This window comes from Hipposideros armiger, unplaced genomic scaffold (assembly GCF_001890085.2).
Source record: "Hipposideros armiger isolate ML-2016 unplaced genomic scaffold, ASM189008v1 scaffold_26, whole genome shotgun sequence".
In the NCBI taxonomy this organism is placed as follows: Eukaryota; Metazoa; Chordata; class Mammalia; order Chiroptera; family Hipposideridae; genus Hipposideros; species Hipposideros armiger.
The window spans coordinates 1506220-1529096 of record NW_017731376.1 but is presented as its reverse complement, the minus strand read 5'-3'; the positions used below and the strand labels follow the sequence as shown (position 1 = coordinate 1529096).

The 22877-nt window shown below is 40.6% G+C and overlaps 1 protein-coding gene across 7 annotated transcripts in view; it reads left to right on the top strand.

Annotated features, from left to right (window-relative positions):
• The window catches only part of LEF1 (lymphoid enhancer binding factor 1), a 118539-nt gene that overhangs the window by 68522 nt on the left and 27140 nt on the right, over positions 1 to 22877 (top strand). For 4 of the 7 annotated variants that reach the window (XM_019636012.1, XM_019636011.1, XM_019636015.1 and 1 more), the window contains exons 4-6: positions 14943 to 15075; positions 20954 to 21044; positions 22601 to 22684. In XM_019636012.1, coding sequence (XP_019491557.1) covers positions 14943 to 15075; positions 20954 to 21044; positions 22601 to 22684 — 308 coding nt within the window. The remainder of the gene's footprint in view (positions 1 to 14942; positions 15076 to 20953; positions 21045 to 22600; positions 22685 to 22877) is intronic. The other 3 variants (XM_019636017.1, XM_019636013.1, XM_019636014.1) reach the window with 1 other exon arrangement.

Below are 22877 nucleotides of genomic sequence, written 5' to 3'. Positions count from 1 at the left end.
GGCAGGACCAGGAATAGTATCCAGGTCTTTTGATCCAATATGCTATTGTTATTTGCCCGAGAATGGGCCCCCACCCCATCTTGGTAGAGAAACCTGGGCAAAGCCATTTTTAGAGCAAAGAGCAGAGTGTCTGAAGAACATTCTTTAATTAGCCCTTAAGTCATTTTTGCTTCTTTATACGTCTCCCTAGGATTCAGAATTGTTTTCAAACACCCCTAAGTTGATTCTCTTATTCTCCGGAGAGAATTTATGTTGTGCTTCTTGAGTGAGTGTGCTGCAAAGACAACAGCCTCTCATCTCCCTCTTCTAAATTCTTTAGTCCAATGCCAGGTTCTGTGCAGTTGGCTGGGATAATTGCACTCTGGTATACGGCCCTCATGTTGGAAGCGGCATTCTTGAATGCACATATGACACAATCTCCATTATTTGCTTTTCTGTGTAAAATTCATTTGTTATGGGGAACTTTAGAAAGTAATTACATTAAGCGTTTTACACTTTTTAAAAGACTATATTAGCTGTTTGCCTGAGAAGCGAGAAGAAAATGCCCGTAAATCTTCTACACATCTCTTCTCGTTGCTGGGCAGTGGAGCTCCTCCTATTATCTAATGACTCAAGCCCAGGGCTGCTTAGGCCCAGAGGCAAGAAACCAGGCAGAGCAATTATGGCAGATGGCCACACATTCCCCCAGTGTTAGCAGGACCTGGGGTATGGATCAGGTCACCCTAGGTCATGTCAGACGATGATCTTTGAAATTTCTTATTCTGGAATAGTTTCAGACAAAGATCAAGATGATGTTCCTGTTGCTTGTCAGAGAGAAATAAAGAAAAGTTTGTTTCGCCTAGTAATTTAGGAAAGGATTCAGTGTTTGCCCGTGGTGTGTTGGTACATGCCTGACTACCAGCTTGTGGTAAGTGGCACTGACTTTTCACATTTGCCAATTTCCCTGGTATAAATAATCCTACCTTGGCCAATTCCAACGTACCAACATTATTAACAGTATCAAGAAGCTCTCAAAATCCCTAAAAATTCTGTAATCAGCTCTGGAGAGCTAGTATGAGCTGGCTCCAGCCCACAGCTAGGTGGTTCTTGGGGAAAGATGTATAGATCGGGCATTCAGTATCTGCCTTTATTTCATCAACTTGCAAAATAAAAGTAAGGAGAAAAATGTCCTATTCATAATAAATGTACAAAATGGGGTTGATCTTTGATTGTATATTCACAGAAATATCCTTTTTCACTAGCAGAGAGAATAGATGTCATCTTTGCTACTATAATTTTCTGACTGACTGTAGAACGTTTTTCTTTTTAAGTATATTCACAGAATTAAGAGTCTTTATTTAACAGGTCTTTACATTTTGCTTCCTCTTTGTATACCACGGAAATAAATATTTTCAAGGAAAAGTTTTCTAGTTTGATATAGTGGGGGGGCTTTAAGATGAATCACAATGTGCAAAATTACATAAAACCAAGTTTTTGTAATCTTTATTTGTCATTTAAGTTTTCTGCCTTAATTTTCAACTCATTTCAGGATTTTTTTTCTGAATCCAAAACAAAAGGTTCTTTTTCCTTGACTCATATAAGTATATCCTATGAATAGTGACGTCTACAGCATCATTTTCACTCAAGATAAGTTCTGGGTGTTTTTCAGACAATGTGCTCTGCTGTGAGATGGAAAAGATGGTTACCCATCAAAGAGTGAGTTAATCATTAACTTGTAGTGAATCTGAAAATGTGTACTAGGTATTTTTGAAAATAATCTGAGCTGACAAGTTGAAGAAGTTACATAAACCACTGTGCAACAAACCATTTATTCAAAAGGCTCATTCAAACCTATAAAAGATAGATATCATTTAGTAATATTTTTCATACCATAATATGAAATAGTACATTTTATGCTACTTGTTTTATAAATATTTGGTTTTAAACTTACTAAGTTGGCCCCCAGTATGGGATATTGAAATGTAACGTTTGATTGCCAGATCTACCACTGAACTTTTCTGATTTTCAGTTTCCTCATCCATCAGTTTCCTTTTCCATAAAAGGAACTTTTGTTAATAAATATGCCTACTTCTTTTGTTTGTTTAAGTCAAATTGGAGTACAGTAGGGAAAGAAGCAATCTTACCTTCAGATTTTCAAACTGTAAAGCAGATCTGCTGGACAAATACAGTGCGAGTCCCAAATGCAAGTCATATATGTAATGTTAAATCTTCTGATAGCCACACCAAAGTAAAGAGAAACAGGTAAAATTAATTTTAGTAATAACTTTATTTAATACAATATAGCCAAGATGTTGTTTCAACGTGTATCAATATTAAAGATTATTGAGATACTTTACATTCTCATTTTCACATTAAGTGCTTGCAATCCAGTGTGTATTTTACACTTAAAAACATGTCTCTATTCAGACTAGCCACATTTCAAGCACTGAAAGCTAGTGACTAAGGGCTGCTGTATTGGACAGCACAGCTCTATAGAAGAGTTTTAATGCTTATTTTGCAGTGTAAATATCACTTTCATAGAAAATGATTTGAATTTCCTAATCAACTTTAGCTCTCAACTAGAGTTTTAGTCTTAGTAGCTGAATCCAAAATAATTTATCTGTTGTATTTTTTCTTTTGATTTCTGAAAGACTCTTCAGCAAATTTTATAGAAAAATGAGGAATCCCCAGAGACTTAAATGTTGCTGTTTTCGCTTTTTTAAACCCAGTTTTAAGCAAAGAATATTTCACACATATACTTATAAAAATCAGAGATGGCTTGGTGGGACGAAATGGGCACGTAAGCCTTCCCAGTCAACTGTTTTGTAAATGCTTCACACCTGATCTTAACACAAAAACAATTTTATTTAAAATAAGGCAGGTGCATTTTATAGTTACCTTAAGTGTGAAGGGTCCCTTTTCAATACGAAATCATTAGGCTTAAGCCTATTGTTTTTGTCACTATGGAATTTTGTCTCACCACTGTACAGCCTGAACATATAAACTGTTTCCCCACACTCCCCATCTGAGTAGCTGTGGGACTCCCCTGGCCTGGACTCTGTGCAGGCTCCAGCCCCCCGCCACCTCCACCCCCTCACCCCCAAGGAGACCTGGAGTCATCCAGCCTCTCGGTCCCATTCTTCTTTTCCCTCTGGACATTCTGGGTACCATGGGGAGATCTTCAACCCTCTGAAGCTGTGATAGAGAGGTGCTGCTGTGCTAGCGGGGAAGACTTCCCTTAAGCCCTCGGGAAAACACCACCCCTGGGCAGTGGCCCAGAGCAGCACCAGAAGACCTGGCACAGTCTCTTCAGGCTCAATGGCTGACCAGGTTCAGGGGAGAACTCGTGAGAATTTGCTCACCCCACAACAGCACTTGCTCTCGGGTTCTGGAGGTCCTGGAGTTGCCTCATTCTGTTGCCAGTTGTCCTTGTACAATCCTGTCCCTGGGCTGCAGTGGAAAGTGTCACCTGCTACCTGTGCTCTGAGCTCTCCGTGGCAGACAAAGCAGGCTCTTGCTCCCGACTTGTCACCCACCTTCACTGACTGACTTACCTTCTTTCCCAGTGACCTACACAAGTACTATTTTCGACAAGCTGACTGAACTCCAGCTTGTTAATAATAATGAGTGATTATGCAGGGATTACCAAGCCCTTTCCTGTTGGAATAGGGTTGCTGTTCTCCCCTCCACACACTGTACCCGCCCCCACCCCAATCCACTGATCGGTGATTGTATTTGTGTATAAAAACATGTGTACACAGCCTTCATCAGATCACAGTGCCTGTGATCCAAAATATGGTATGAGTCATTGGAATCTCACTCTGCCCCCATGTCCTTCCCACCGTATAATTTTGCGAACACGTGCACCCTTGCTCCTGCAGCTGGTAGCCCAGCAGCCCCTCTTTCTGTTCATGCTTCCTTAGAATCTAGCCAGCCTTCCTTTCACCTGTGCCTCTTGCGGTCGCTGGACTTCTGAATTAGCCACCAAATCAGCAGACTTGTGATTTTTTTACCACTAGCACTTGTTTTGTTCTTGGTTTGCTAATCTTGACTGACTCCAGTTCTTTCTGTTAATTTTCAAAGAGCAATCTTAACATACAAAGGACAAAACAGTCCTTAACATGAAAAATAAATGCAGCACTCAGAGGATTAGGGGTGCAGTAAAGGTGCAGAGAAATCAAATAATAGGATGCTGCAATGTTACATAATTAGAAGTCATTCTCCTGTTTACTCTGATCTTCTCTCTGCTTTCAACCTTGACTCCATTCCCCGTATTTATAGATTCCAGTTACTGAAAAGTAGGGGGGGGTCCCCTTTTGACTTCCAGAATGAGTTATTTCCCTTTGTAGCCATTCTTTTTAGCAGTTCACAGTGAAAAGTTCATCTGTTTGGGATAAAACAAATTTGTATTTAATCCAAGTTCAACTATTTACAGGCTGGCCTGTGTGACCTTTCAAAACTTAACCTTTCTAAGTCTCAGTGTGATTTCTCATTTGAAAATGGAATAAATTTGATCACAAGTATCAAAGCATCATTCATAGATCCTAGACTATAGTAAACATTCCGTGAATGTCCTTTCTCTTGTCTTTCTCACTTAGACATCCAGGTTTTAACTATTATGACCTAGACTTGATCTCATTTCAGTTGCCTTTTTTTGATTTATTTGCTTCTACCATGTTTACTTCATACAGCATTTAGTGCATTATTAATGATTAATGAATTATAAGACAATTATATGATTCTCTTTAGTCACCCTAAAACATCAGATAATTAAGTTAAAATAAAACTTAAGGTTAGACAGAACTTTGTAATAGAAGAGTTGCACATAAACATAAAATAATGACTTTTCCAAAAATTTTCTTAAAAGGCAAATGGTCATCCAAAATCTGACATGTTGGTTGTTAATGTTGGAGCGAAAGCCAAAGCTCTGTTTAAATTTCAACCAAACTTAAATTTGTGTGGACCTTTAACTGTTTCGTGATTGCTCTTTTCCATTCCTTAAGCCATGACCCTGCGGCCCGCGGAACTTCGCGTGCTCACGGTTCTCCCTGATTCCCCTGGTGTTGGGAAGAGGGAGGCGCAGCCGCGCGAATGCGCGCTCTCGTCCCTTCCCCTCCGAACCCGTAACTCCTGTCATCTCTGATGTGTCAGGGACATACTGTTGACTTTGTAGTCCCTGGATAAAAGGAAGAAAAAAGAAGAGAAAAATATAAAACTAACTGAATTTCAGAACTTTAGAGTGTAATCAGAATCACTGTAACAGCGAGTAATCATGTCTGGAATGGCACTGCATTTTTATCTGCTAAAGATAAATTGGTGATAACAGTTGGTAAACAAGGGGGGAAAATAAAGGAGCAAGTTAAGTGGGTTATCTTTGTCTTAACCGAGGGTGTTAGGCCTTGCAGCATCCTGTGCTTATCAGAGCTGCCCTCTCCCTCCCCCTCTCCCATTTTCACTGTTGACTTTTGGAAAGAGAGATTATGGGGTAGGCCCACGGACGCAGTCACATGAGCCCTTGAAAAGCAGAGGGGGTTCTCCACTGGTCGTAGAAGAGGAAGAGGAAGTCAGACATTCAAAACAAGAAGCATTTGATGCACCATTGCTGGCTTTAAGATGGAGGGGGCTACTTGTCAGGAATGTGAGTGACCCCTTACTGACAACCAGCAAGGAAAGGGGGACAAACCACCAGGGACTGAATTTGACTAACAACCAAAGTAAGGTTGCAGAGCCTGCCGTCACGCACTCAGCTTGCCAATATCTTGTGATACCCTGAGCAGAGAACGCAGTCACACTGTGCTGGAACCCTGCTGAAGGAATCTGTGAGATAGTAAACTGGGATGTGTTAAGCTGCTAATAAATTTGTAGTAATTTTCTATGCAGCATTAGAAAAATACAAGGATCAATCCCTGTTTTTCTATATAAGGGTATGAATGCTTTCTTGAAAGGAGTTGACTTCTTAGTGTGGAGTCCTAAGAAATAGGTTTGAATGTCTCCACTTTGCCAGGGCCTGTGCTCGATGCTGGGGATAAGTCACCAAAGCACAACCTCTATCTAGCGAGTAAAAACAGACACACAAACAGATAGTAGCAGTACAGCGTGGTCAATGCATAGAGCCATGTCCCAGGGGCTGTAAGTACAGAGCAGAGGATGACTGAGTAGACCAAAGGGAGTAAAGAAAGCTTCTCAGCACTGAAAGGTGCAACTCCATATTCCCAGCTATTGTGTGTCGAGAATCCTTTTGAAGAAAATAATTCAAAATAGAATGAAAAACACAAGTCTAGGGTTCTGTACTGAGTTTAAAGGAGTCCAAGGAGTTTTTAAAATTTTATATTTTTATAAGAATATGCTGGGCCGGCCGAGTGGCGCGATGGTTAGGAACTCGCTTGGGATGCCAGAGGGCCCCGGTTCGGATCCCACATATGAGGGCCAGTGACACTGCTCTCCGCAGCTAAGATGCTGAACAGCAGCTCGACCTGGAGCTGGGCTGCCGTGAGTCGCCGGCGACGGCGTGGGCTGCAGTCCCTGTGGCAGTGGATTGCCATGGGCTGCCGTGTGTAGCCAGCAGCTAGCGTGAGCGGCCAGTAGCCGCAGTGAGCGGCCGTCCAGAGGCCGGTGACTGATATGCCTCGCCAGAGAGGAGCGCAATGATGGTGCCAACTTGGGCCAGTGGGGCAACGTCCTCCACAACTAGATTGAAGAACAAAACGACAGCAACTTGTCTGTTCCCCTTTCCCCAATTCCCCAGCACTGTTCCCATCCCCCCAATTTCCCAATAAAAATCTTAAAAAAAAAAAGAATATGCTATGTATTTTTGTTTGCTTTTCAGATTTTTCTTGATTTGCACATTTAGAATACTAGGAAATATGAGGGAAGCAAATGATCACTTAGTACATCGTAAATACACTCCATCTTTGTAACCCATGACTTAATTTCTCTCTGAATTCCACGTAACTGAAATGTTACTTTTCACTTCGTTAGCTTGGCTCATCCATAATCAGCAACCTTTCTGTACTATTACTGTACTATAGGCATCAGTTCTCAAAGTATTGTCTGTGGACCCTTGGGGCCCCTGAGATGGGGATCCACAAGGTGAGAACTGTTCTCCTGACAGCACTAACATGCTCTGTGCTTTTCCACTGTATTGACATTTGCAGAGATGGTGCAGAAGCAATGGTGGGTGAAAGTGCTGCTGCCTTGGCACCAAACGGTACTAGTAGTCCCTGAATTCTGCAGCTCAGCACCCTCCCAGGAAAAAAGAAGATGCGAGGGCACTTAAGAATATCCCGATAAAGCAGTAAAAATTATTAATTTTATTAAATCTTGACCTTTGAATGTATAACTGACAAACGGGTTTATTCCAGCTTTGGTATTTGGCAGATATTTTCTCACAAATGAGCAGTGTCTCTGTCTCTTCAGTGAAAACAGTTGACAGCATTTGTTGCCAGTGATAAACTTTGAGCTTTCAAGCAAAAATTGGAATATTAGAAATTTGTATCCACTACCATGGGCTCGATGGCTTCCCAAATTCTTAAGTCTTTTCTGGTGACATCAGTGACAATATGAATGAACGTGATTTTTAATGTATTATGAAACACGTCAACTCCATGAACCAGTATTTTCCAGATGACCCATGCATAATGTTACAAAATGATACATGGGTAAATTTGTAGTGCAAGACAGATCAATGGATCTCAATGTAAGAGTAGAAAAAGTATATTGATATGTTTTTTGAGTCTACATTGCAGCTAGCCTTGGAAAACCTACCGCTTGTTGAGGTTTGGTATAGTATCAAAGAAGAGGCTCCACAAGGATCTGAAAACAACTATTAAAATAATCCTTCCCTTTCCATATCTGTGTGAGGTAGATTTTCTTCATATACTCAACCAAAATAACATCAAAACGGAGATTTGAATGCGGAAGCAGATAAGAGGATCCAATTGTCGTCATTAACTAGATGTTAAAAAGATTTGCAAAAACTGTAAAACTAAATGCCACTCTTCTTATTTAATGTTTTTGTTTAGAAAATGGTAATTTTTTATAAAAACATTGTTTATGTTAACATGAATGGGTTTGTCATTTTTAAATGAATAAATGAAATACTTTTAAATTTCTCATTTTAACTTCTAATTCGGTAAGTATTTATAAATAAACCCACACAAACAAAAGCTCATTGGGAGCCTCAATGATTTTTAAGAGTGTTAAGGTGCCCCGAGACCAAAAAGTTTGAGAACTGCCTCTGTAAGAGATTTTTTTAAACAACGAATAAAAATAGATTGTGTTATCTATTAAATTATAATCTAATAGAAGAAATAAAGCAAGCACATAGAAAACATGTGTGTACCTGTATCCATAGCAAGTTCTAAGCCAGAGTATTATGTGTTGTTTTAAGGTTTCAGGCATGGGGTGCCACTTGTGATGAATCCTGAAAGGTGGGAGGGATTTCAGCAAGCAGTGATGAGAGGAAGGTGTTGGGATCACAGGCAGTTTAGACAAAAAGTATGTTGACAGAGTAGCGAAGGGAGAGTTTGGTGGGGAATTCACCTGAGAGAAAGCATAGTTCTAAATTCTGAAACTTAGCTTTGTCTCAGAGATAAATGATCTGAATTTTTGGGAGCAGAGTAATTCATTTATTGGCCGCCATTTTCCTTTTCTCTTTCCTTTATCCATTTCACAGATATATATTGAGCATCTATTACGTGCCAGGACCTGAATTAGCTATTTTATGTGCATTGCTCATTAATCCTGTGAGGTATAAATAATGCCCATTTTACGTATGAGGAAACCGAGATCCTGAAAATTTTAAGTGAATTACATAAGCACAGTGACTCGGTGGCATTTCAATGTTTGGGATTTGAACTCGCCGATTCCAGTGCCCATGTACTTGAACAATAAACTGTGCTATTACTCATCCTTTCCACTTGGCAATCAGAGGATGCCAGGATTGTCTGTTTTTAGTTTCGTAGGGACATAAGCTGTGGACTTCAGAGTCACTGACTTGAGTCAAATCCTGTCTCTGCTACTTAACATCCTGTGTGATCGTGTATAAATTTCTTACGTCTCAGAACCGTGGCTTTCTTCTCTATAAACCAGAAACCTTAACGCCTAACTTAGGGGTGATTGCAGGATTAAATGGGATAATGTGTGGGATTCACCACCTTACAGAGAACTCAGAACCTCGTGGGTGCTCCCCACCTTTTCTTTATAGCAGCTCTCCCAGCAGCCTGTCGTCCTGCTGGTTACATCCGCCTTCCCCGAGCGATCAGTTGCGCCTGAGGTAGGCCACACTCGCCTGGCAGGGCAGTTGGGAACAGGGGTGGGGAGGGGAGCTGAGTAGCGAGCAGGAAGAGCAGGAACTTGGTATCAAGCAATACCAGCATGAGTCCTCTCTCAACTAATCAGTACGGAGCAAAAGGACTCAGCCTTCTCATGTATAAACACAGAGGTGGTACTGCCCACTTACGTGGACGAATGCCAGAGAATACAAAGGCACAGCCATAATGGTGGACACTTACTTGGTATCTGACCCACAGTACTTCTTTTCCCTGTGCCGTGCTCCTTCCTCTCTTAGGCAAACATCCCAGGTGTCTCATGATGGGGACCATCACTAGACCATCCCTTTGCATCCAGAGTTGGACTCAGTGACCTTTGGAAACCTCAGAACTTTACCAGTTCCTGCTCGGGAAACCTTGAGAGCCTGGGGGCTCCATCGTTGTCTGAAAAGAGCATCACAACCAGTTGTAGTCTTAGATTTGAAAGCTGCATCAGACCAGGTGTTTGGCTTTGATGGGTCTTAGGAGAAATTTCCAGTACTAAATGTTACTTTTGAGGTCAAGTTAATTCAAGAGCTATTGTATTCTTTTGGAGTAAATTAAATCCGCTCTTCTTTGTGGGAAAGCTTGAGAAGCTCAGAAGAGGAGGGAAGGCACCATATGATGACACAGCTTGTGTTTCACAAGTACCAGACTTCCTAAGAGTTTAATAAAAAATAAAATGCTACCATAGCAATTGAGGCCAGGTGAATTTCCTCATCTCAGTAAGTTGGTGGATGTTAGAACTCTCCTGGATTCAGTTACAACCAGGAGGACCACTGATGCAGGGCACGGCCAGTTGAAATGGAATTCAAGACCTTTATGCACAGCCAGATCCTGCGCTGAGGTTTTAGATGGAATCTGCAAATGTGTGCAATGGGGATGAGCTACTAGGCCAACAGGCCTCCCCCGCAGTTCCTCTCTAGACCAGCAGGCCTAGGCCTTAGCCAGGTGGGAGCCGGACCACATTTAGTCCTTCCCAGAACCACACCCTCAGAGGCTGACGACTTTCACGACAGCTAGAGCCACTGCCAGCGGTGAGTGGGTCATTTCTGGGAACGCTGCTTTCGGGGTGTCTCTCAGGATCCTTAAGTAGCACTCACTTCGTGTCCGCAGGAGGTGTGGGTTTTTTTGGCTGTGATGCCAAAGAGGTCCTTACCTGCAGGGAGCAGCCTGGGTGGCAGCCATGCTAGCTTCTTGGAATGCTTTCCAGCCCTGGAGAGAAAGATGGCAATTGAGCCTCTGCAGGTCTAACCGCTTCTACTGAGATGCCTCTTTGTGTGAGGGTATTCCTGAGCCTGGGACAGAGACCACACAGTCATTTCATGGATGCACATCCTGTCAGGTGTGGCTGACATGGTCAGCTCCGTGTCCAAGATTTTATGAACTTGGCTCTTCAGGGAGGCCGCATAGTGGACTTGTAATGAACATGGCCTCTCGAGCCAGGCTTCCTGTGTTTGAATCCTGGCTTTGCCACTTACTGGCTTTACACCCTTGGGAAAGTTGCTTAACTTCTCCATGCCTCAGTTTCCTCATACATAAAAGGAAGATAATAATAGCATCTGCCTCAAAGGTACTCTAAAGTGCTTAGCACACAGTAAGCACTTGGTGTGGCTATAATAATGATATGCTTTGTGCGTAGGGTGGTCTGGTGGTGGTTTTCCAAATTTGGGGAAGGATTGTGGGCTTCCTACTGAATAGCCTTGTTTGGGTACTGAGTGTAGGTGGGAGAGCTGTCTTCTAGAGCATACCCTTGATATTTTCTACCCTTTCCAGTACCTACTTTTTCTCTATCTTTGTCATTTTTCCTTTGCACACCTGACCACTCACTCGCCTGAGATTAAAGAGTGTGTTATAGTGTAGTTGGAATCAAAAGACCAGGGTCTGTGGCCTGCCTGGCTCAACCACTTACTGCTGTGTGAGCTTAAATAAGGTCCTGTACTTCTGTAAGCAGCAATGGGGTGTTGGGGTTGACACAAGGCTGCTGGATATCTCATAGAGGTGGAGGGATTGTGCGTGCTGTATCCATGGGAAAATGAAACAAAGCCCACACATAGGAAATTCCTGGTGTTTCTCCTCTGGAAGCTAGAACTTACCTGGCTGTACCTATGAATTAAAAAGAATCAGAGTGATTTTTACCTTTCCTCCCTCCCTTGCAGGGAGATGTATAGAGGAAAATGCACCGGACTGGGAGTCAGGAGGCCTGGGTTCTATTAAGTGAGGTCTTCGGTGCACAATGATGGAATTTCTCTACTATGTGATCCCACCGTGTTGAGTGACTAAGGGCTTTCCACTCACACTGTGTTCACAGCCTCCCTGTATTACTAGAGCTGTGTAGTGAGCAACACTGTATTATTATGAGTGCCGGCAATAGTTGTGGCTTGATCTGGTGACTTCTTTGTCCTGTCTTTGAAAATAAGGATCTTGGACTAAGTGAATTTTTGGTTTCTTACAGCTTTAAGGTGATACGAAGGCTTATTATTAGATATACACTGTCTCTCCTATGACCAGGTTCCTTTTTTTTTCATAGTGCTTCATGCTGCCTTCTTAGATTTTGCTTGCTGTTTTTCACATATTTACTCTTTGTCTCCAGTACCCCCACCCCCACTTCCAGGCTCCTAGAATGGAAGCCGTGTGAGAATAGGGACCCGCCTGGTCTGGGTTGGCCAGCAGTGCTAGAATAGTGCTGGTCGCATTTTACGTGCTTACTGAATATACACGCAGGCCCATGTACACATGTGGAGCCATATGCTATGATGTAGTTTCATGACTTTGTAGAGACGAGGAAGTCACTTGGTTATTCTTCCTCCCCCGACCCCTTCGCCCCACCCCAAGATACACCATGTTGTTATTTGGAGATCTGAGGACTAGAATTAAGAATGGTTGTATTGTCTGTCTTAAGACTTTGTGTGTGCATACAGTATCAAAGGACAGCACTTCCTGTTATTGGGGGAGGCCCACAGTTGAGGGCCGAGGACACTTAGCTGTTATGGTGATGTGTAGCATAGGTTAAATGAATAGTGGAGGTGGTTGACAGGAAGCACATATAAACCTTAGAATCGTGCTTACATAATATTGAGATTTCGTATTGCTTTTGTTATTTGGCCACAAAAATGGACATAATCCTTGTTGGCTTTAACACAACGACTAGTACTGCTTCCGCTATCCATCTTGCAAAATATAAGACAAGGCCAGAGCTTAAATTAAAATCCTTGGCTTCTTATCTCCTTCCCACAGGAAAGCAAATCTGTGTTGAAAACCGTAAAATTAAGAGGAGAGCAAGGATAGCATAATTTAGCAAAAATTCATGGCACCAGATTCTGAGCTATATGACTGGAGGGATGGGTCAGGCATTAAGAAGATGCTGCCTGCTAATGCAAGCTCCTTAAGGTGGTGCTCTGGAAATAAGACAGGCATGCAAAATATATGTATTTCCAGATGGTTTCTGCAATGCTTACTGTTTCCTTATAACTGCTGTAAGAAAATATCTGTGTAGATTGTTTGACAATTACGCTTCTTATGGGACTTTGGAAATGAAATGCAAAGCAGTTATTCTAAAGTATAGTTGAAATATGTTCATTTTAGTGTTTGGGTGTTGAGATTTTTGTTTCCATTTTAAAAAGGGTTTAGAAGGATATCCTCCTATCCCTGCACCCACCACCCCACCCCCTACCCCCTCCTCCTCTAGCATTCTAAATTCCTTGTATTTAAGAAGCTCATCTGTGTATTTGGCAGACTGCATCATTAACACTTGAAAAGCACTGAGATTTTTTTTTAACCTTTTACACATTTATATGCATAGATGTCTGTGCTGAGGTACATAGAGAAAAGGAGTGTGGCTTTGATAATGGTGCTCTATTTAATAAATGCCAAGGGCTATGCAAGCTATGCAAGCTCTGCCATTAGAGAGGAGCTGATCATTATAAAATAAGGAAAATATAGTATGGAAATTGTCATTGTCTAAAAAAGTGTGATTCTTTTTTTTTCCCCTTGCTTTTCCCCCCCTGTTTCTTTTGGATGGAGGTTGTAATAATAGGGTACATATAGAGAATTACTATTACTGGCTGTAAAGAGAATTAAGTGTTACTAGGATAATTGTTCTGATTTTCCTGAGGGTACACCTTCTTATGGGAGCCACATACTTTTAATACCTAATTTGTAAAAAACATCAAATACAAAATAAGTGTATAACGTAGGTGCAGCCACTAAACACAAGTTTGTTATAAGCCCTCAACCATTCTGATACGGACCTACATGATAAGCAGTTTATACTGTGCAATTTTCAAACATTTCCTCAGATTTTTAAATACAGATATTTGCTTCTGGAGAAGCAGATTTCACATGCATTTTATTCTATAATGCAGTAAAAAAAATCTCTAATTCAAACTAATTATGGTGAAGGCATGTCTGAAGTAACGAATTCGTGAGTGTTCAAAATTCATTATATCCTTTTCCTCTTAAATTCACAAGTTACTTATTACTATAGTGTTTGTAAATAAGAGACCTTCCTGATACTGCTTTAATTAATAGATATGTTTAAAATCTGAAACATATTTTGCATGTATATAATTGTGTTCAGTTTATTTTCTTTGGTGTGGGAGCAGGGGGAAGAGATGTAGCATTTCTGTAAAAAGCTATCTCCCTAATGAGGTTAAACTGCCTGAGTCTTGTTTACATTACTGATTTGCTTAGTAAGCACTTTCTCAAGGGGGGTGGGAGAAGAAATTCAGCTTTAACCAAACAAAATGATCCAAAATTTCAAATTGATGAAGTCCAAATAAATAGCCTATACCTTTGAAATTGTTACTGTTGTGTAGTTTTGGACTTCCAATTTTAAAAAATCTATTTTTAAATAAATATGAGACACAAAATATGTTAAAATATATAAAATATTAGTAAAGTGTTCTTACAAGCTGTATTCCATATTATGCAATTAAACTCAAGATTGGAAATTCCCTTTTATTGATTGTCTTCTAGAAACTAGAGAACATGAAAATGAGCTGAATAGAGCTAAAGTGTAATGGATGGTCACATTTTATTGACAAAGCTATAAAACATGAAAAAAAATGGTATAACATGGTTCTTAAAGATGTACAATTATAGAATTATGAATTCTATAAACTAAGGGTATAGCAGTAGAGCAAATTTACATTTATTGGGTTCTTTAAAAATTTGCCCTTCAAATTTGAAATGTTTGTTCATTTATTTGTCCATTGAACAATATTTTATGAGTGTCTTTTTATTGCCAGGCATATGTAATGAATAAAGAGCTTAATAAAACAATCATAACTTTTGCTCTCAATAACTCTTTGTTGAACTCAACCCGAAGAGATAATTTGAGAGAGAGAGAAAAAATATGTATGTACAGAGATCTATGCCATATGGAATAATAGTAATCAACTCAAATCTCCAGAGGGATGCTGGTTAAATAGCTGATAGTCTCCTGATGGGATATATTCATGTACTTGAGTGAATAACATGGACAAACTCTGAAGCTGTGAATGAGTACAGCAGGTGATTTCAGTTGTCCAGGTCTGGAGATGATTCTTGAGTTATGCTCTTGCCCAGACACTGCTACTGTGTGTCTATTTCTTTGGAAGAGGAAACCAGAGCTGGGCATCTATATTAACTGTTGACCTTGTGGTTACTTTGCAGTCAAATAAAGTGCCCGTGGTGCAGCCATCTCATGCAGTCCATCCTCTCACCCCCCTCATCACTTACAGCGACGAGCACTTTTCTCCAGGATCACACCCGTCACACATCCCATCAGATGTCAACTCCAAACAAGGTGAGAGCCCTACCTTCCCAGGCCTTTTTCGTTAAAGGAGGAGCCCTGTCTCATCAGCCTAAGTGACCTCACAGGTGCCTTCATCCCACCTCACTGGGCGGATCAAAATAAATATGTAGGAGACGAGTAATTTATCGGATAGCAATTTTTTATAAACCTGCAAGAATTTGTTGTTGTTTCTTTTATTTTTCAGGATTAAACAACTACAACAACAACAACAAAAAAAAATAGAAGAAAAGCATAGAAGGGTCATTTTCAAAGTGACAGCTCTGAAAATCTAGGGTCCACAATATAAACCAGTATGTTGTACAAATACACTAAAAATGTACTCCTTGGTGCCCCCTGCAGTTATTCATTTATTTCAGCATATACTAGGTGTTGATGGTAGTGTTAAAAGTTAGAAGAGGGACAGAGTGGGAGATTTTTACTTCAGACATTATCTTTGTGAGCCTTTCATGATTTCTTTTGGTTTCAGTTCTATTCTTATTGGGTTTTATCCTTTTTATTACTTACGAGCACCAACTTAGAAACAAGTAATAAACTGTAAAACCATAACATGAATCTTATTTGCTTCTCTACTTTATTACCAAGTTCCTCTTCTATATCATGTACAGAAAAACACGTAGCATAAGAGGTCTGAAAAGTCAGAAGGCTGATGGGTGTGGGTGTGGCGGGCTGTGGGACAAGGCTCCAGCACTCCCAGCCTGCTGGTCCCGTCTCCGCTTTGAGCAAACTTGATGATGAACTTGTTCACGGGATGGCCTTTGCTCTTTCTCCATACATAGCACTTGGACCTCAGTAGCATTTATTTTATTTAGAAGTTCAAAATAAAAAATCTTGTATACCTAAAACTAATATAATATTGAATGTCAACTCTAACTGAAAATAAAGAGAGGAAAAAAAAAAGGTCCTAGAAAACCACGTAAAGGCAGAGAATGCACATATGTAAAATTTGCCATCGCCAGCCCTTCACCCTTTTGTGCAGCCTTACCTCTGACCTATAGCATACAATAAAATGTATTAAGTGTGTAAAGAAAGAGTGTCATTCAGAGGCTAGGTGTTTTTTCCACCACTGTGAGCATTTCTAGGTTAAATACGTAACCCCTTTATTTCCCTCCATGGTTAAAATAGACAACTTATTTGAGGACTTAGTTCCTATGGGACTTTGACTCGAGTGGAGCCCAAGTACCTTTCCTTAGAGAAAGTAAGAATCACCTATGCGGAGGTTTCCAGGCTTGCCTCTGTTTTAGTCCTCATTTCTAGTCCTTTCTCTACTTTTACCAAGGATCTCCAAAGAATAAGAAACATCAAAGACAGGTCTGGTGAGAAAGGGAACTAACTTAGGCATCTTAGGAAGAAGGCTGAGTTTGAGAGGGAAGACCTTGCCTATGTATGACCTTGGTCGTGGCGAGTGTGAGCTATCTGAAGGGATAGCTCAAAAAAGGTAGGCAATCTAAAGATCCCAGCCCCAGAGCAGGGCCTGAGCTAAAGATACACACCTGGGAACCACAAAGATGTAGGCGACCGTTAAAGATAGATGTAAAAGCTCAAACAAGCTATTAGCAAAACGAATCCAAGTGTGTTTTATTAAATGTTTAACTATTTATTCAACAGTTAGTTACATGGTGCTTCCTGTGTCCCAGGCCCTGTTCTGAGCACGTTGAAACGAGCTTATTTAAAAGAATAACACGTCATGGTTCAGTAGTTTTTCTCAAGAATTCTAGGACAGTTCAATATTTTAAAAAGACAAGTGTATGATCAGCGCCAATTACATTTCTGTTTCATCTTCTATTTTCATCTCTTACCGCTACCCTCCCTTGCTTTGCCTTACTAATTGTAATTATGTCATCGCTTCTCAAACTTTTTCTTTTAAACAAATTCTCCAGAACTAGAGAAGGTCCAGAAGTTGTCTGCTTTTGTTGTAAAAAGTCTTTATTTTGTTGTAAAACTTTGTGTTATTTTTGCATTCTACTCCATACACTCTTTGTGTTGGTTTTAATATCAAGATCTTGTTTTTAATTACTTTTTTGTCCTGGACTTCGTGTATCTCATCACCATTGTATTTCAGGGGATATATAAATCTTGGTTTAATAAGAACGAATTTGTATGATTCTGAATTTATATCATTCCATTTGGGTACATTCATCACCAAAAAATAAGTTAGAAAGCTCACTAGGTTTTTTTCCTTTTACCCTTTTTCCCTTCTACAGCCTGCCTTTGGTTATAGCATGTTGCACAACTATTTAGAACATGGTACTGAGGCCAGAGCTACCGATTTCATAGTTCCCAGGAGGCTGGTTAGCTTTATTAACAAAAAAGGAGCATCATGTGCATACTCGAACGCTAGATAGAACCATCCAATTAATATAAACTGTTTGTCAGCAAAACCGATTCTCACTTTTAGGAAAGTATCTTCAGGTTAATTTCCTATTAGGAAGCACGTAAGTTTTTACCTTTCTCTGTGCATTGGTGTGGAGGTGTAGAAAAAGGAAAGGAAGATAATACCAATTGTTTTGTTTTACTCATTATGTCTGGTGAAAATGTTTTTTCACCAGGAAAGAGCTTTTAGGAAATATGGTGTTTATATACCCATTTATATCTTTGTACTAGTCATTGTATCCTTATAAATAACAAAGACTCAACGTATCCTTTATACTGTGTACCAACACTTTTCTGCATTACATATATGATGCTTTTATTCCTCAAAACAACCGCTATTCCATTTTTATTCTGATTTTACAGAATAATAACAAATAACTCCCTCAGAGATATGTAGTTGACAGGCAGAATTGATATATCCATACAGTCTGACTTCAAAATCATTTTATCTATACTAATAAAAGTTACTTACAAAAGCTTAAAAACCGTTGAGGCCAGACGGGATATAGCCTCCAGCACATAGTGAATGTTCAGTAAATGCCAGTTAAATGAGTGGTGTGAAACGTGTCTTTCGTAGACAGCAATTGCTGGAGAGTCACACACTCCTAGGAATCTTTGGAAACAGGATCTTACAACAACAATAAGCCATTTGGAAAACGCAGACCCATTTTCTACTCTAGTAGTGACTTAAGCCACATCATGTACTGTATTTACCTGCAAAATGGTTGATAATGTTGACCCAGCATGGGGAATAGGTCCATCTAAACTCTTTCTGTTTCACTTGTTCAGTCATTCAAAAATACGAGTATTTATTGAGGACCTCCTCTGGAGACAGCTGAGGTTTGATACATATTAGTAGGTTGGTAAAACATGTTCTCTTTTTTTCCAAGCAGTATTTAAGCTCATGCAGGAAATCATTTGCACAAACGAGCTATAAAACAAAATGAAGAACACCTTAAGTACGACGTTAAAAGTACAAATAAAATATTGTAGATTCGAAGAAGAAAGAGATTCCTTGGAGCTTTAAAAGTTAGAGACTATTCCGTGGGAGAGAGGGGTATTTGAAATATGAGTAGAATTTTAATAGAAACAGTAAAATTAAATGCCCAGCATAGAAACTATTATAGCATGTAGCAGGTGCTAAGTAAAGGTTAGTTCCCTCCTTCCTCTTTCGATCAATAAAACCAAATGCAACGAGTTTGTAGTTTTTTGTTCCGCTGGATGACTCCTGCACAGAATCACTGATGTGCAGTTCTAAGAAGACTCAGCACATGGACTCGTGTGGGGAGCAACGTTTTCTGCTTGTCTGCTTAGAGACGTGCCTGCAAGCAAGTTACGGCTCTGTGTTCCAATGATCGAGCCCAGGACAAAATGTATTCTGTGTGTACCCAAACAGGCACTTCACCTCTCTAACCAGAGGGATTCAAGCAGACAATTAAGGTGGCCTCTCACTGCAGATCATGATTTTCAACTTCATATTTTCACAGGGTTTCCAAAGTCCTTCTCAGTTAGTTTGGTTTTTCTTCTCAAAACAGCAGTCCCCCTGCAGACCCTGAGGTTTGGGGAGCTTTCTGAATCCCAGGTAAGGGTGGCAGCCAGTTGGGAAAACTCCCCAGTGATTCTGATACTTCACGAATCACCCCTGTAGGCTCCCCTTAAGATCAACCCTGCTGCCCTTACTTCCCAGACCCAAGAAAAAAATTGCAGAGAACAAACTTTGGGGTCCAGTGTGACCAAAAGAAGCAGTACACCTAGCCCAAAAAAGAGATTTGAAAAACATTCTGTTAAAACAGCGCAACATGAGATGATCATGTAAAAACATGTAAGCCCTGTTGAGGGAGAGATTAAAGACCTTTCTCCTTCCTACCGACTTTCAGTAAGAATTGAGCAATAGATTGTCCTGACTTCAAAGTCAAATTAACATCAACGTTGAAGGCAACACTTCTTAAGTCATTCCCATATGTTTAAGGCCTTCAGTATCTTTTAAGATCCAACAGAAACGTATAATCATTTCAAACAGTAAAAAAGCAGACTACGCAAAGAGCATCTTTCACGTGCTCTCCCAACTCCACATACTGGCCAATATGTTTCTAACAACTGAATGCACCTTCTGGCGGTTCAACCTGGGACTGTGTTTCTACGTATATGGAAATGGCCTTTTAAAGCCAGATGAGCTGTGTAAGGAAACTGTTGTGGCTTTTTTATGTTCGGAATCACTTTCCCCCAAATACACTGAGTCCAAGTTTTTATATTTTGCATGCTTATGCATGTGCTTTACCCCTTCTTTTCTGTACTCAAGGTAAGCTATAAACAAAGACATGTCATTTGGGAGTAGGATTAGGTATAATCTTTAGGTGGTTTTTACAGTTATAGGACAGTGTACGCTAGGGAGTGTGAGCTCAAGAAACAATTTGGTGGCACTCTAATTTTCTGTGGAATACAACTAATCCAGAACAGCTTGACCTTGACGCCCAGAGGACTCAACTTGATGAAGAGCTTAGTTGGAGCCGAAGTGGCAGAGACCAAATGAATCATATCAAGTGTGACCATTATGGGGCTGAAGATGATTCCTAATTAATCTTTGATCCTATGAGGTATCACATTTCCCAAATCTATGTGTCCATAAGGGAGCCGATAAAAAATATGAAAGTGGCAATTTACCTAATCCTTGAGCGCCATGGCAGGCCATCTACTTATGAAGGGCTCTCATTAGCCATTCTACACAAAAGCAGTTGTCTACTATTTTCCTAACCAAAGGGAAATAATGTGGGCAAACTAAATAATTTCAAAGTCTTATTTGATGACTGTTTTACTAGCAGTATAGCTACTCTGTCAGCAGTTCCTCAAGATGGACTTTTTTTTAAAAGATTTTATTGGGGGATCGAAGGAGGGGAACAACATTGGGGAATCGGGGAAGGGGAACAGACAAGTTGCTGTCCTTTTTGTTCTTCAGTCTAGTTGTGGAGAACGTCACTTCACTGGCCCCTGTTGGTATCATCATTGCGCTATTTCCGGGTGAGGCAGTCACTCACCAGCCATTGGATGTCCTCTCACAGCGGCTCATGGCAGCTCACAAAAGCTCACGCCCACTGCCGGCCAGCCCCACTGCAGCCTAAGCCATCACTGGTGACTCACGGCAGCCCAGCTCCAGGTCGAGCTGTTGTTCACCATAACAGCTGTAGAGGACGCAGTGTCACTGGCCCTCATGTGGGATCTGAACCGAGGCCCTGCTGCTCAGAGCTGGTGTCCCAAGCCAACTCCTAACCAACGCGCCACTTGGCTGGCCCAGATGGACTGTTTTTAATGCCTGTTTTCTCAGATGTTGAAATCTTGAGAAAAGATAACAAACTGATTTCTGTTAAATGAATCTGGTAAATAAGTGTTGTTTTATTCTAGACCTTAAGAAGTAATGGAAGAAAGCATTGTATTGCCTTTCTATTGCTGTAAGAGTCCAATGTCCTGTGTATCTGAACGCGCTACTCTCTGTTCTTTTTAATAGGCATGTCCAGACATCCTCCGGCTCCTGAGATCCCTACCTTTTACCCCCTATCTCCGGGTGGTGTTGGACAGATTACCCCCCCACTTGGCTGGTAAGATACTTCCTGCAAACTGAGCCAGGCACTTGAACACATGTTCTTCTACTTTCCATTTGATGGAAATTAGCTTTATGAATGATAACACTTGTAGAGTTGAGGAAATTTCAAATCAACCGGCAAGGTGCTAACTTTATTTCATTTCAATTTATAACATTAAAAAACATACAGACTTTGAAATGGATTGAGTCCGTTTGCTAATATGTGTAGAAAATGACTATGTAACGTTTGCTTTGAAGCTTATAGTTTTATGGATTCAATTTGTGGCTTTGGGCATTTGCTATGCCTGTACAAAGGGCTTAGTGTGGTTTTTCTTGTCTAGTTTTTTATGAAAACTTATATTTTTTAAACAAACTTAGACACCTTGAATATGTACTTTCTTTGCTTATAAATGAGAAAATGAGGTAAATGACAAGTAGAGAGAAATTCAAAAATACAGCAGCATCTTTTGAATTTTAATAAAGTAAGCTCCAATTTGAGTTCAGAGAAGTAAAAAACTAATGTTTGGGGTTTTTTTTCCTCCCTCAGAATCTAAATGTTGTTTATTTCTAAAAAATTCATACAGTTGCTTTCAAAATTTTCTAAATTGTAAAGATAAAGAAAAGGAAATATATTTGAGGAAGAGAGAATAATTTTATATAGTGTAGCCTATTTTTACCATTTTATTGTTAACACACAATTTTCCCTGCTCTCATTCCCGTCCCTCCTCCATTCCTCCCCTCCCCACTGCTCATTCCATGGAAGCAGTCCTTCAACTTTAGCAAATGTTTTCCCTCCTTTCCTTATCTGGATCTCTGACCCTACAGCCCCATGGCATTGCCCCAGTTCCCCTGCCTCTCTTCCTCAACAAGGAAGGGTCATCCTGTCATGGGAATTCCAGCTCACTTGAGCTCTCTCTTTAGTATTAAACCTCTCAGTCAATAACTGAATTTAATTGATTATGCGTACATGTTCAAACCTACATCATCATTCTGTCTGAACTTAACTACTTAGGGGCAATAACCCGTGTGCCGAATTGCGTCTGTGACAGGTGGAAGTAAAGACAATGAAAAATGTGAGATGTGGGAACAGAGGGAGAGATGGACTTCTCAGAGTGGAGGGAAAATCCACTTCAATGACTCGATCTCTTATTGCCTTCTTTCGTCCCTGTCCTGAAATTCTCAGATTTTGATAAAGAATCCACTAACTTCCTTCTCTGAAAGGAATGTGTCACCATTCTCAGGGGTCTGTTATATTCAATAAACTTTTGTTATATGCCTTTGTTCAAAGCATTAGTGGGGTTGGAAGAGGGGAAGGGGGTACAAGACAGGTAATTCATGAACTGGTTTGTTTTTAAAGTTGAGGGTGGGAGATTTTCTTCAAGGCAAAAGAATGTGTTGATTGGGTGGAGGGCAAGGATGGGAAGCAATTGGATAATTGAAGAAAAACTCTGGTCTGTAATATCCCACAAAATTCTATTTGATTACCTCCCTCTTCTCCCCTCATCAAACTCTTACTGCTGGTTGGTAACTCATGTTTTGTCATTGATGGGTTCCTTTCTTCTGTGACCTCAGGCAAGGTCAGCCTGTATATCCCATCACGGGAGGATTCAGGCAACCCTACCCATCCTCACTGTCAGTCGACACTTCCATGTCCAGGTAGGTAGAGGTGGAAACTGGGCACCCCAGGACACGTTGCTCTTCTTGCGCTTGCATTTTGTGCAGCTCTGCTTGCCTCTTGGTTGGCTAGGAGGGTGCATATAGCTCAGCCACGTGTCTGTCTGTGCAGTGTGCCTGGCTCCCACACTAGGTGTCGTAGAGATTCCTGGGTAGGAGCCATACTTTGTGCCCC